The 14,284-nt window shown below is 41.1% G+C and overlaps 1 protein-coding gene across 5 annotated transcripts in view; it reads right to left on the bottom strand.

Annotated features, from left to right (window-relative positions):
• Window positions 1-14,284, bottom strand: part of LOC144934163 (phosphoinositide 3-kinase adapter protein 1-like) — a 168,655-nt gene that overhangs the window by 94,424 nt on the left and 59,947 nt on the right. For all 5 annotated transcript variants that reach the window (XM_078859678.1, XM_078859679.1, XM_078859680.1 and 2 more), the window contains exons 5-6: window positions 11,068-11,212; window positions 10,474-10,616 (exon numbers count right to left, since the gene is read on the bottom strand). In XM_078859678.1, coding sequence (XP_078715804.1) covers window positions 10,474-10,616; window positions 11,068-11,212 — 288 coding nt within the window. The remainder of the gene's footprint in view (window positions 1-10,473; window positions 10,617-11,067; window positions 11,213-14,284) is intronic.

The following is a 14,284-nucleotide window of genomic DNA, read 5'->3' as shown; positions in this document are numbered from 1 at the left end:
GTAAACATAATACATCAATGTTTTTATTATTATAATACAATGTTGTATTCGTGTACATTCTGCAAATCTATTTATACATGTTTGAACTTAACGTAAAAACCTCTTACGCGTGAATCTGTAGCATTTTGATTCGCATTTGCAACACAAAGCGTTGTATTTTTGACGAAATTCATCACGTACGTTTCATTCTGATTTTCAAGACATACGCCCAGCGTACACTGCACTATTAGGTTATTACTTAAATGGTCTGCACATCGCTTTGCTAAACTGAACCTCCGAGCACAGATATTTGCGCAGCACACCGACATGCTCTACGGTAACCCACCGCAGTCAACACCTGAGGTTTATAAAGCCCTATGCGTGAGACTGATCGTCCTGCAGATTTATCTCTCATCCTGCTGTTGTTCTGCCCTCCAGCCAACACTATGGCCTACCTCATCCTTCCCCCTCTCGTCTTGCCCTCACAACAACTCCTCATCCCCTGTCAAGCCAAGGTTTTTCCAGCTCCTCCCATGCCTCCCAAACCTCCACGTCTGCAGAGTGAAGAAATAATGATCCTTATGGCGGTACCCCGGGGTACCGAATAATACAAAACGGCCGAGGCAATTAAATATTTTATTTCTGGACATTTTTTTTCCAGGGGTGTATTTAACTCCGTGACTGGGGTACCAATCAATCCGACATCGGTGCTACTCCACGATGTCGAAATGCAGCGAGGACGATTGCGCTGAAACCCTGAACGCTCGTACGCACCGTAGTGGTGCGTCGTGTACAGCTCGTCGAGATGAGTCGATTTCCGCATTGCCGACCATCAACAGACTAAAATTGACTGCATCACGGACATTATGCAAGAGCCGGGGTACTATGGTACCCCGGGGTACCGCAATAAGGTTCATATTAGTTCAGCCTGTCCCTCCCATCCACCTGCTTAGTCATACACAGCTAATGTGCCTAGACATTACTGTGCATTTTCCAAATTGTGTCCAGCCTTTAACACCTGCAATTTTACAACTTCAAAAGCAAATTCCCCCATTAACATGTGTTGTGGTTCATGTACCTTTGCAAACTCTGCATAAAATTTGTGTACATTATGTACATGCAGTGTTTTTCAGTCATTTTATATGCTTAGTTATTCAAATAGTAAGACCATTAGGAAATAAACTCACAATCCACTGTTCTCTGAATATTTTTTCAAGCAAAAATAAATTGATACCATAGTGAAATGAAGTTCTTATTTTTTAGTTCTATATTCATATTGGAAAATACCTTTGAAATATTTAATTCCAATATGAAATTCTGATTGCAAACAGTTGTTTCCCTGCTCAATTAATTAAGGGGTGGTGTTCATCTCACGTTTACCGCCTTGAACCAGTGGTGGAAATTCCACATTCCTATGGTCGGGGTGAGTCATCACCTGAGGACCAACACTCGTGACCTCTCCAAAATACGGTACAGTTTAATCGACCCCCTTCCCCTCAGAGGGATGAAGAGCTGAGTCAATCGCCCTGGCCGGGATATGATCGAACAACCTTCCGACTTGCAGGCTGAACACTACCCCCTTTGCCACGTGCCCAAATTAATTAAAATAACATTGCAGCATTTATACACATTCTTTGGACGGTATTATACTCCCACATAAGAGTAAATGTATCGTAATGTATACGCAATGTGTCGCGGTTGTATTAGGATTCCTGCCACTGCTGTGGCACACCACAAGTAACACGAATGAATCTTCACTGCCAAATGTAAAGGTCTAATTCATCTGCAGTGGCCTAGGTAAAGGAGTACATGCGCAAAGTTCTGAGGTTTCCACTGGCTCACACTCTGACAACATGGTATTTGTCGTAGGATTGACGAATGTACATATTGTGTCACAAACTAACGTGCATCACAATTTAGGCCACACATGTGTACGTCTATGAGAAAGGATATGGCACAATGAGAGAGATTGAGAGAGATTGTTAATAATTTACAGAGCCTACCTATAAACAATGTTTCTTTTACCAGGAAAGTCCCACTGAGCTATGTAGCTCTTTTTGAAAAGCGACCTGGCCACAAATGATAGCCCAACGAAGTGGATTATCACGTGGAAATTTATACCAACCAAATACTCTAAACGCATGTTTCTAATTGTGGAGGAAAAAAATTGAAGGAGCCAGAGAAAAATCCACACAGCACAGGGAGAGACATGCCAACTTCAAATATACAACAGGCATCAGGGTCGGGATGGAACTCACGACCTCCTGTATACCAGGCGAGGTAGTTAACATCTCGCCAACGCGGCAAATATCCCATGAAATGCTTAACGACACTGGTTAGTGCGGAATGGTGAAGGGTGGGAAGGGCAGCACAGGTGCAGATGTCACTCAAATTATGTTAGCCCTGGCTGGAAATTGAACTTAGGTGGCCAGGTTAATAGGGCCACTGCCCCCCCACCTCCACCACTTATTACAGTATAGAGCAAATAAAACCCAGTGGTCAAGTATGCAAAAATTAAATTTATACTAATAATGATTTAGATGAAAAGAGATCCACAGCAGTTTTCTGTGTTGAAGTTATAATTTCAAAACAGGTTTCAAAATATATTCATAGCCTTTGATGTTAAGGTACAACAGTTAACATTTGTTTGTGATGATCTACAAAGAGCATTATTTATGCATTGCCTGACTTGAGCTAATTATTCAATGCAATATTTACGTGAGTGGTATCATTTGCATACTCTGAGAACATTTATCAAAAAGTTCTGATGTATTATCATCATTAATTCGGGGAGCAGTGGCAGAGTGCTTAGCGAACTGTGCTCGAACGTGGTGACCTTAGAATGATTCCCAGCTATGATTAAGATCTGAACCAGTTCTGGGTCCTGTCCACCGCGCCACCCCTGTACGAAACAAAATGACCGGGTGAAGTGCGGTCAACCTGTATGTATGTGTATGTATGTTGAACTTCTTTCGCACCGTATGTAGAAAACCATGCTAATCAGAGGTGCTGAGGAAGGATAACAAACTAAACACAAAAAGCAGCTCTAAAGAAATTAGCTTTCATCCAACAGTGGATTGGCAAAGGATTGTTAATTATTGATATTTGAAGACCTATCCAAAAAATGCATTAGTTTAAGTGAAAAGATCAATGAGTATACTGGACTATAACAAATACATTAAGTTGTTGTTTTTTTTAATACGGAATTTGATCAGACCTTTTTCGAATTAAAATGCTCCCTCAGTGGAATCGAATTTATGTTAGATTGCCAAGTGTGTGTGCAAAGAATGTATGCCATTATGGGTGCATTTGCAGATAATGCGGCAGGCACTGCCTCCATGCAATGTATTAAGTGCTTAAAAACAATGTAAATCTTTCCCTGTGTTTTACAAACAACTGGCAAAAAAACATCCTCGCTGTATGGAGCATAGATTGTCTTGCTTTGATGGTCATACTGTAAGCACTCAGTGCACTGATAAAGGTCTCCAATTGACTGCATTTGTAATGATGTGGTTATTGAATTTCATGTACTTTATTGCATTTGGGCAAACAGTGATGAGTTTTAAAACACGTGTTCATATGTAATTTATATGTATAGGATTGAGTTAGGAAGTATACAGTTACTTGTATGAGCTGGGAGATACTCCTAACGATGGTCGCGTCAATAGTATACCATCACTTATCAATTTTATATACTCGATTTTAGCGAGTTAAGATACCACTATATGTTAGAAAAATAATGAGAAACATGACAGCGCTTTGCAGTGACCTTTTGCAAGAGTATGATGGAACGAGGGTCCTCATGAACCAGGTAACCTAAGTTCGATTCCCAGCCATTGCTAACATTAGTGGTAAATGACCAACCATTCATCAGTCTGCATTGACAAGCACGGGGAAGTACGGTGGAACTATTCCCACGATTGACACAGTGTGGGGATGTCTCTATCCATTAGCGATTGACAAAGGGCTGTGAATTATTGTTATTAATTAAGGAGCTCAAGAAATAATTACATGGCATCATCTGTCAGGGATATTCCCTGACATGGGTGTGTCTTTACATCATCCCCAGACTGGCAGCTGAGATCAAATTTGCTATGAAGCTCCTCAAATATATACAATTAATGTTTTAAACATATTTCAATGCATATAATTTAAATATAACTGTGAAAACACATCGTTGAATAAACATAATAATACAATAAAAATTGAGGAATATATGTTCATATAATGTATGAGTAAATAAATAACAAATTGTTGTATGCATAACGATTAATAAATTCGAATGCATTGACCAGCAGAGTCCCGTAGAATTATGTTTACAAATAAAACAATGTATCATCTATCGCACACAAAACACACGGGATAGTTCTACACACAGATCTTCCTATGGGAGAAGAGGATGCATGAGGGTGTACATTGCAAAGCCATGATGTACTATCTGCGCTGTTGCACTTACACAGCCAAGGAATTATTCTTCGCATATAAGGCGCAGCGCGGGTGGCTTTACCCTGTGCAACCGTCCATTTATAATATTTATTGCTTCATTACAAAGGTAGAAAAACTATCAATAGGCCTCATTACGTGACGCCATCATTTTTGACAAATTTGAGGCTGCTAAAGTAATTGGATGTGGAACGCACAGGGATAAATTTAATTGGCAACGTGCGTGCCCATTAAGCCAATTCTGTGTGTTCAAAATAAGATTGGTGCAGGACCTCTACATTCGTCAATGTGCGTAAACATCATGCATCATGCACTAATGTAGCCTGCAGACCAGCACCACGTCGTTTTTGTGTTTGAAATAGTGCAGATTATAATGGAAGCATTTCCGCAGTCAAATAATATTCTAATGTGCTGTTATTCCAAAGGGACTGTATTCCAGTTGGCTTTGCAAAGCAAGTCTATGCACGTTGTAATATGGCAGTACTTTCACACAGTTCTAAGCATGGCAGTTACAGATGGCGGTGGACCAGTTGACTTCTATTAGGGTGTTTTCTCACAAACGAAACAGCACTTAAGAGATTTCTTTAAATCCTTCCAGAGCGTAATTATCTGGCTCGAGTTGCTCCTTGGCATGGAGTGGTGATGCTAATCGAGTACACGTAGGAATGCTCATCATGGCAGAGTCCCTGGGTAAGAACTGGAACAAAGTCTGGAGCTCAGCAGAATACTTCTGCTGATGCATATAGTAGGGAGGCAACCAATCCATTACACAGCATAACATTTATCAGGTTATTTTACAATCAAAGCTGACTTGACAACACCTATTCTTAAATGGAGGAAAGTTGCAAGTAAATGGAAACATGAATTTACGTATTATCATTCTGCATACAAAAGCTACTATCAGGCATTATTAAAAACAATATTACAGCAAGCTTTACTCCTTGTCCATTACTCTGATCTCAGCGAAGGAACAGCCTGCGAGACTTTGAGTCCCACAAATCACATTTTTTTACTGCGATTTATTTATTTCAAGTTCAAAGTGATTTTACCCAGAGCCCTCGGTGAATTGAGTGTATGTATAAGCTTGGTAAATATTTTTTCATAGATTAATCCTATCACCGCCAATGATCAAATTATGCCGAATGTTCTCAATATTTTTTTTTTCGAAAGCTAAGCAAGTTTTTTGCCTGGATCGTCCGTGGATGGGTGACCACTGTGCATAACACAGGTGTTTACAGAGTCCACATGGGTTACATGGTGGGCAGCAGAGGACCGTGCAGCAAACTCTGCTGTTGCGCAGTCTGATAATCCCAAGTCTATACTTCATGCCTTCACTAAGCTACATTGATTAGCGTGGTGAATTAAGGTCAAATAAACCTCCACGATGCTCATGGTGGGGGAGCCCTCATCCAAAAAAAGGCTGAACATGACCATCCTATCACTAAATGGTCAAATCTGAGTGCATGACGTTCTCTGGTTTGAGTGTGTGTGTATGTGTGTGTATACTGGATAGGGGAGCGGTAGTGTAGCGGTTAAAGCGCTGCGCTACGAACCTGGCGACCCGGGTCTGATTCCCGCTCACGGCCGACAAAAGTGACGATTATCTGAACCGGTTCTGGGCACCACCTAGGTCGACTCAGCCTCAAATGAGTACCTGGTGCAATATGTAAACATCGCTACTACGCAGACAAAGGCGGCCGGGCATGGTGCTTGCCACCCACCCCCTCGTGTGCCGTGCTGGCCTTAATAGGTCAACGTGACACTTTTTTTGCTGATTGGCTGTGTCGAGTGGTGGAGGTTTACGACACATTTATAAATAACGCGATCTAACCCAAAAACGTTTATTATGATTAATAGGTGCTTGCTAACAGCACATGCCCCAAAAATCTGTTAAGGCTATGGGGGATCTTTGTCCTTGTTTTTCTGGATATAGTATATATTCAAATTAATTTAAATGCATAGACCTTGCAAAGGAATGTTTTATTAGCAGAGCATTAGCAGCAAAGAGACAGAAATGACAAGGCCCATAAATGTCCAGCTATTTCCACTTTATTCATTACAACAGCCAAAAGGGAAAATTAGATGTTCAAAGATCAGCATTTTTTTTTATTAATAGTGCTGTGCAATGAAATCCACATTGCCAGGCACTTATCCCCAAGGCTCCCAAAGTGATTAATTTATAAAGAATAAGAAAAGAAAAAACCTCGTGTCCAAAGTGCTATCTGAAAGGCATTCAAGACATGTGCTGCCGTGAAGATGTTTTTCTTGACCCAGAATAAAACAATGTAGGTGGTCAGTATTCCGCTCAGCAACCACATCGACTGTCAACATCAATATCATGTTTGCGTTTTAAAAATACCTGCAATCAGCATGAAATGCATTTCAGGTTTGAATATGCAGCAATACGGGACTGTGCCGTACATAATTTCTGACAGCCTCACACGATTCCACATTTGTTTTTGCCGCGCAGACACTGGCAGTTATGCTGTGCAGTGGGCGTCGATGTTTTCAGTTTTCAGTTTCATTTATTTGGAATAACCCTGTGAGCCATTCGGCTCTTGATTCGGGTGCAACCATAACAAACAATAAAATGACAAGACACATTTAAAATTTACTGTACGCAAATTGAAACATCCCCTACAAAAATAATAAAATCTTCCAGAAAAAGCACCATTTGTTTATGCTGCGTACAAAAATGTGCAAAAAAAATCCCATTTTGATGTTAGATCACAATAACAATAATAATACAATATAGAATAACATTTTCAGTATAACTCTATACTATATCAAAAAATCAGGCTAAACTAAACCTTTCTAGAAATTACTAAAATAATGCTATAAAAACAATGTAACAGTGATCATAAGAAATGTGATTGAAAGTTTACAATAGCGACATACACAACATATATTACTAAACCTAGCATCCTTCGCTAGCTGCATGAGTCAATCCATAATAGCAGGAGTAACAAAAGTAGTAGCAGCACAATATAATCAAAATACGTGATAATTTCTCGCATTGGTCATCTATTAGAGTGCAGCAGGGGACAACAGCTGCAACCCGAAGTCCATGGCAGAAGGTTCCTGGCTACCACGTTGGGAAATTGCACAGACAGCGGTGGGAGCCCCACTTCATTCCCCGCACCACGTCCCACGACAATCACGCCACACCGCCGCACATCCTGGTTACAATAAAAGAAAACACTTCCAACGATTCGTAATAATGAGTTAAATTATGATGTGACCCTGCTGCTCTATTTAAGACCGGGAGCAAGTAAGGGTTTCACCATTCTGGCAAATTGCCCGATGATGCTGGATGTAATTACCAGCGAAACGTCGTACTCAAAAATTGTAAATGTTGTGGATTCACTCTTCAACACACCGGTGGGCTAAAGTAGTGAACTATTTGTCTTTTGTCAACGTGACACTTTTTTTTTACTGATTGGCCATGTCGGGTGGTGGAGGGTTACAACACATTTATAATTAACGTGATCTAACCCAAAAACGTTTATTATGATTAATATTGGTCGCAAAAGCCTACGTGTTAAACTGACTTCCAACGATGCTTTGCGCCAAGTAAGTTTGTAAGATGAGTCCTGAGCAGTGTTAGCATTACTAATTTAAAAGATTGTGAAATTACATTACAGCCAATCAAAAGTTTCTGTAGCTATTCAAATGACTTGAAATAAATTATTTTAAGAACAATGGAAAGAGACCAACACTGTCTAGCTGATAGAGTTGTAATGTTTTACATAAGCAAGAAAGATATATTTTTGTTGGATACTAAAATTATCCTTCCCAGGCCTCGCAAGCACAGCAGGCAGTGTGTGTTTGTCAAGGCAACATATGCAGAGACACTCACCAAATGCACTATAGCCAATTAAAGTCATATACACCACCTTTTCTTTGTTATTATTTTAGCAATTGTATTACTAAGGGGCATTAACGCGGCAGAATCCTCCACCTCAATTGATTTGAAGGCCCCCAAATCAATGCCAGTAGGGCCTTGGCTTAAATGGGCCTTTAAGTGAGGAATAATATGACATATGGCTTAGCCTCCCTAATGTAGAGCTGTTATTGTTTTCAATAGCCAAGACATGGGTGTGAAATATATTCCTCATGTCTGTGTCACGACTGTATTTTCCCACAATCTTCCCATTATACAAATGTAAATAAGATTATATATCTCTCAGGAGAATAATGTAAACACGATATTAAACGTCTTTTTTATTATATACATAGCTACTGCACATGCAAATTAACGGAATGGCCAGTATCACATGGAGCAACAATGGTATATAAATACAGAACTGCGTCAACGCATAGGTGGTAGGTAAAGGTGCAGCCCTGAATTTTCTTGTTCACGCCACTGCTGGCGGAAGGGCCTATGCTCCTGAGAGGGCTATAGAGAACCCTTAGAGAGCCCCCTCTGGAGTGTAATTTGGCTCTAATCTTCCACTCTGGCCAAACATCTTGGAAGAGGTGGGCATACCCACACTTTACCCCACCAAATGTGACCCGCGATTGACTCATTTTGTAAAATAACTGGATTTGGCAGAGACAGAGGGATTTAGGAAACTTGTATCATTGTTTCAACTGCCACGCCAGGCAGAATGAACCAGTGACATCTGGATTGCAAGTCCAGTGTGCTAACCATTATGCCATGGCAGAATTCCAGAGCTATTTAGTATCTAGACAAAAAAAACTACGGCAATACACATGAGGTACCATTAAATATGGTTGACCTGTGCTTACAAGGCAAGTATTTAATATTTTTATTCCATCAAATTATTCATTATAACGTATTAGAGTTCTCTAGCAGATACAAATATTATCAGCTTTTTTTTTAACAGCAATTAAGATAATGCTGGCTCTTATGCATTAAACTCACCAGAAGATGTGGAAGGTGGTTCAATACTAATTTGTGGCTCCATGAGGGCCTGCATTCACAGGTATGTGTTGAGGCGATATTTATTGAGGGCTCTTAATTATTTTTTTCTTTGTAGGTTCCATTTATTAAAAAATTCCCCAAATTTCACCCCCGACAATCTATTCATTTTAGTTGCTGATTGTAAGCCCGAAGTTAGAAAAAGAGCATTATGTGCACGTATACCATTGTTTTTAGCTTAGTTTAGATGTACAGGAGTGAGTTTATATTTTAATAACGACATTTATTTTCCTTCTCTGCATGAGGTATAGTAGTGAGCGGTGTGTGCATTGCGTTATGAATGCCATACACCTAAACGTTTGATTCCCAGCGGCAAGTGAATGGTGAACTTCTTTCACACCATACGTAGGAAACCGTGCTAATTGGAGGTGTGGGAGAAGGACAACAAACTAAACACAAAAATGCAGTTCTAAAGAAATGAGTTTTCAATCTAGACTTAAAAGTGCATAGCTCCAGTGACCGTCTTTGTTCGATGGCCAGCCAAAAGCTTATGCGAGGATGACCGGAGGATGACCTGAGTTCACGTGATGGTTTATGCTCCTTGATGAGATGAGCAAGATACTGTCAACTAGTCCACAGCTCTCACCTTCACTCGTCTATGTAAACGACCACGGCTACCACTTTCCCCAACCCATAATGATCAGCGTGGTCAAGTATGGTCAACCAATCCCCATGACTAACATGGAATGTTGAGGCTTTCATCCAGGATTGAATTGACAAAGTCCTGAAAATTACTACCTACGAGACTGAGAAATTACTGTGCACGTTAGAAGTTGAAATTATTATTACAGCCAATACCTCTAAAACTACCACAACTTGCTCATCACTTCGCCCTCTGCTCCTGCATCCATCTGTTGCAAAGTTAACACTCTACCAATAGCCATCTCATAAACCGGCTATTTGATGTAAAAATGTGTGGATTGCACATACATATACTCCCCAGTATTGAAAGGCATGAAAGGAAGGTAATGGTTTACGTAGGACGACCTCAGAGTGGGTTGGTGCTGTGCTCAGCAGTGCGGGGACATTTAATTAACGCGCTGATATAATCAAACGCATCAGGCAGGTCTAAAACGCAAAGCATAGGCCAACTGGCAGGGCGGTACCTGGCACATGAAGGCAATGGGGTTGTTGACGTCCCCCAAGATGTCCCCAACCTCCTGCAACGCCGTGTAGTACGTCAAGGAGGTACTTTCTCGGACGGCCCCAGCAGAGCACACGGCAACTTGCACAGTACCTGGGGGCAAGTCTGCAAACACAGGGCAGCATTAAATATGTATAAGTATATTACCTGAGAGGAACACGAAAAAGTGTGCACATTGTCTTGAAATGAAGTTGCCAAAAATGATTTGTTGGTCAACAGCAAAGTTCCCCAAAATACATAAGGAATAATTGAATAGGTGTTAATTCGAAAATACATTGTCATACGGCAGAAAGTGAAACCGCCTCTTATCTATCGCTTTCTGGCAATCAACGCAAGCCAGCATGAGTGGGTTTGTTGACATCAAAGGCTCCCTCTCAGGGAGGTATTCGACAGACCCAGGTTTTATGGGTTAACAGACAGATGTGAATCGCAGATGGACCATCTGCCCTCCCCAAGTGGCCTCGAAGAACATCTAGCCTTGCACAAGTACCACGGTGATTGAATTGCATTGTGGGTATCGTCATGTCTCGTGAACAGAGTGCAAAGGAGACCTTACCGGGTGCTGTACAGCGAAGGGTGTATGGGTTTACACGCTGGGCAGGAACCTGCAGTGCAGGCTGATTCTTGTGCATGAATCTGCATGTGAGCGATGGTTGCTCTTCAAGCTCTTTGCCAAGTAGCACGTGCAGCTCCATTTGTTGCTGCACAGACATGTCCAACGTGCAACGCGGAACATTTAAAGAAAGTGACGTAACGCCACTGCAAGTGTATAGGTTAATGCGGACTGGATTACTTGCAAAATGTTTCAATTTGGTGTTTGAACATCTTAACACCTGTTTTATTGTCATAAAGGGTAAAACCTATTCTTATTTTCACAACTGTATCGGTGTTTGCGGGTGTGCCGTAATGCGGTCTCCGATGTGTTTACGGGTCGTGCCGCGTGTGTTGCTCCGCACGATGTCCCGACGTTTCGCTCCACACGCTGGGAGCATCTCCAGGAACCCAATCAGGCAGTGGAAAAATCTGACAAATAATGCCAGGCCTCATCGCAGCACGTGGAGTGAAACGACAGACATCGTGCCGAACAACATGCGGTGTAAGCCCGAAAACACGTCAGAGGGCGATGCAATATATACTGTGAGCACAATCTACACAAATAAGCAAGGGTCTGCAGTTACTGCAGTTACTGCAGTTACTGCAGTGTGCATCTTTATTTTCATGAAATTCGACTGAGAGATAACACAGGCGTGTTGATACACACTCTATCTGTATTACATTTCAGTATATTCATTCAATTTTTTCACAATGACTGCCAATCATACATTTGTTTGTGACCACCATTAATATATTATTAATAGCTTAAAGATTATTACAATACAGTATTATATGTATTTGAATTTCTTGTGCACCATGCGTAGCCAACCGTGCTAATCGGAGGTGTGGGGGAAGGACCACAAACTAAACACAAAAAGCAGTCGAACGAAATGAGTTTTCAATTTAGATTTAAAAGTGCATAGCTCCATTGGCTTCCTAATACCAGACTAAAATATATGAATATTGTGAGATTATTCCACTTACTGGAAAATAAACATTAAAAAATTCCTTAACAATTAAAAAGTTCCATTTGACAAGCTCTTATGTGACTATTCAATTTAAAAGTGCCATTTGGCATATGCTGAGGTGAAATAATATTCGAAATCAGATGTATTTTTTTACTCGTGAGTGAGCTGGATTACAGCATGTGTAATTCAGTGAGCGCTGAGTTTCCATCAAGTGTAGCGCACAATATTATTTCTCACCAGCTTGAGGGCACTATTTACCTGTGAGCCCAGCAATAAAAAAATGTTAGCTAGTCAGGCAACTTTAATATGCAATTACCAGTCTCCTTATTTAATCTGAGTTATGTTCAACTGTTTACAGAGGCAAGAGATATGCAACATTATTAACATGCCATCAAAGCCATCAAAGCTGCTTGACTATTCAAACAAATTCTAAGCTGCAAAATAATTAGACGTGAACATCTCATTACTATCACAACACGAATGTAATTCTGGAAAGAAACCCAACAAACCGTCAGTGTTTCAGACAGGTTATAATGCTTTTCAGGTTAAATAGATTGATGAGTTTAATTCCTAACCAGGTGGCAGCCCATGAAAGTATACTTATGTTGACAGTATCAGCGCGGTCACTAATAATTGCAATAAAAAAGCAAATCGTGTAAAAATCTGTTTGACGCTTCCTTTGGGCTTCTCCAAATTCCCAGAGGGAACCAATCACTGAAACGCACAGGCAAGACCATGAAGTCTAGAGTCACTGGTATGTGCAAGCCCCAAGCAGCGGATCAAATACAACCTCTGCATGCTCATCACTAAACTGTTTGCACCAAACCAAGTGTTTGCGCAAATCATACCCGGGCTGAAGTGCGTTGCGTGCGGTGCCAGTGGCTGCTGATGCCACTCATCGTCGTCGACTACGGCTTGGCAGTGCACGGTGACCTGCTGGTCTTACGCACCGAGACATCGAGATACGGCCCCCCACGCTTTTGGAGTGTCTGATCCGGCGAGTGGAGCTCACTGCCCGTCGTCAAAACTCCCTTCTGGATTTGTGACTGTCGATCAGTTTTGCAGTGGACGCAAGACGGACATGTACTCCGCAAAGTTTGCGAAGAACAAACGTAGCGCCTTCGTGATAGCCGATGTGCGATGAGAATGGTGAAAGTACCAAATTTGCTTATTATTGTTGTTTATTATAGACTCTGCGAGAATATCGAATTGGGTAAAAATCTCAGAATGTCACATGTGGGTCATTCTCTAATGTGACATGTGGCTGGTTTTGCTGTGGTTTCACTCTGTGCTTAATGATGGCATAATAGGCGTTTCACTGGTGAAACAGGGAGACAGAAGCAACACTTATTATAGAATTGTATACGTACTCTGTGTCACTGACTTGCAAATGCAGTATTAATTTAATTACAGTACTTGAAATGCCCATTTGTCAAGTCATTAAAGAATAAATCTAATTTGTTAATTTAAGACACTGACAGTTTACGTCTTAACTGTTTACTGTTTAAACCAGTGGCGGGGAACCTTTTTTCTGCCAATGGCCATTTGGATATTTATAACATCATTCGCGGGGCATACAAAATTATCAACTTAAAAATTAGCCTGTTATATTTGGTCAAACATTTAATTAACTCACCCGTAATGTGATGGCTGGAACTGCTTCTCTTTGGTGAGGCGTGTGATGTTAGCTGGTATTGATAATGTTGCTACTCGCAACTGCTTTTCCAGGTTTGCTCCTGAGATTTATTGAATTTAGAGTCCCGCCTGCGGTTGCTTTGGCAGGGCCAGACCCAAATGATTTCACGGGCCTTATACGGCCCGCGGGCCAGACGTTCCCCACCCCTGGTTTAAACAGAGCAGAGTAGTAATGATAATGCCTGGATGTTGGCCAGTGGTAACGATGAAGCTGGTTTTCTGTGTACCTTGAGAGCCTTAAGCCTGCAGGCTTTCATGACCAATGTTACGATGGGGTTTGGGTCATATATCGTGAGTAGAATGTGTCTATTCTTTGGGTCTTTCGGTAAAGTCACGTAGATAGGTTCAAAGAAAATAACAATAAGACCCTTACCGAAAGACCCAAAGAATATTCATTCCTGCAGTCACGAAAGCTTTAAGTCGAAATAGAATGTGTGTCTTACACCCTCTTCCATGCAACACAGCCAATTAATAAGTACTCAGTGATACATATTCTGCAGTTGCTTTGAGGGGGTC

This window comes from Lampetra fluviatilis, chromosome 9 (assembly GCF_964198595.1).
Source record: "Lampetra fluviatilis chromosome 9, kcLamFluv1.1, whole genome shotgun sequence".
Lineage (NCBI taxonomy): Eukaryota > Metazoa > Chordata > Hyperoartia > Petromyzontiformes > Petromyzontidae > Lampetra > Lampetra fluviatilis.
This window is presented reverse-complemented; position numbering and strand designations above follow the sequence as displayed.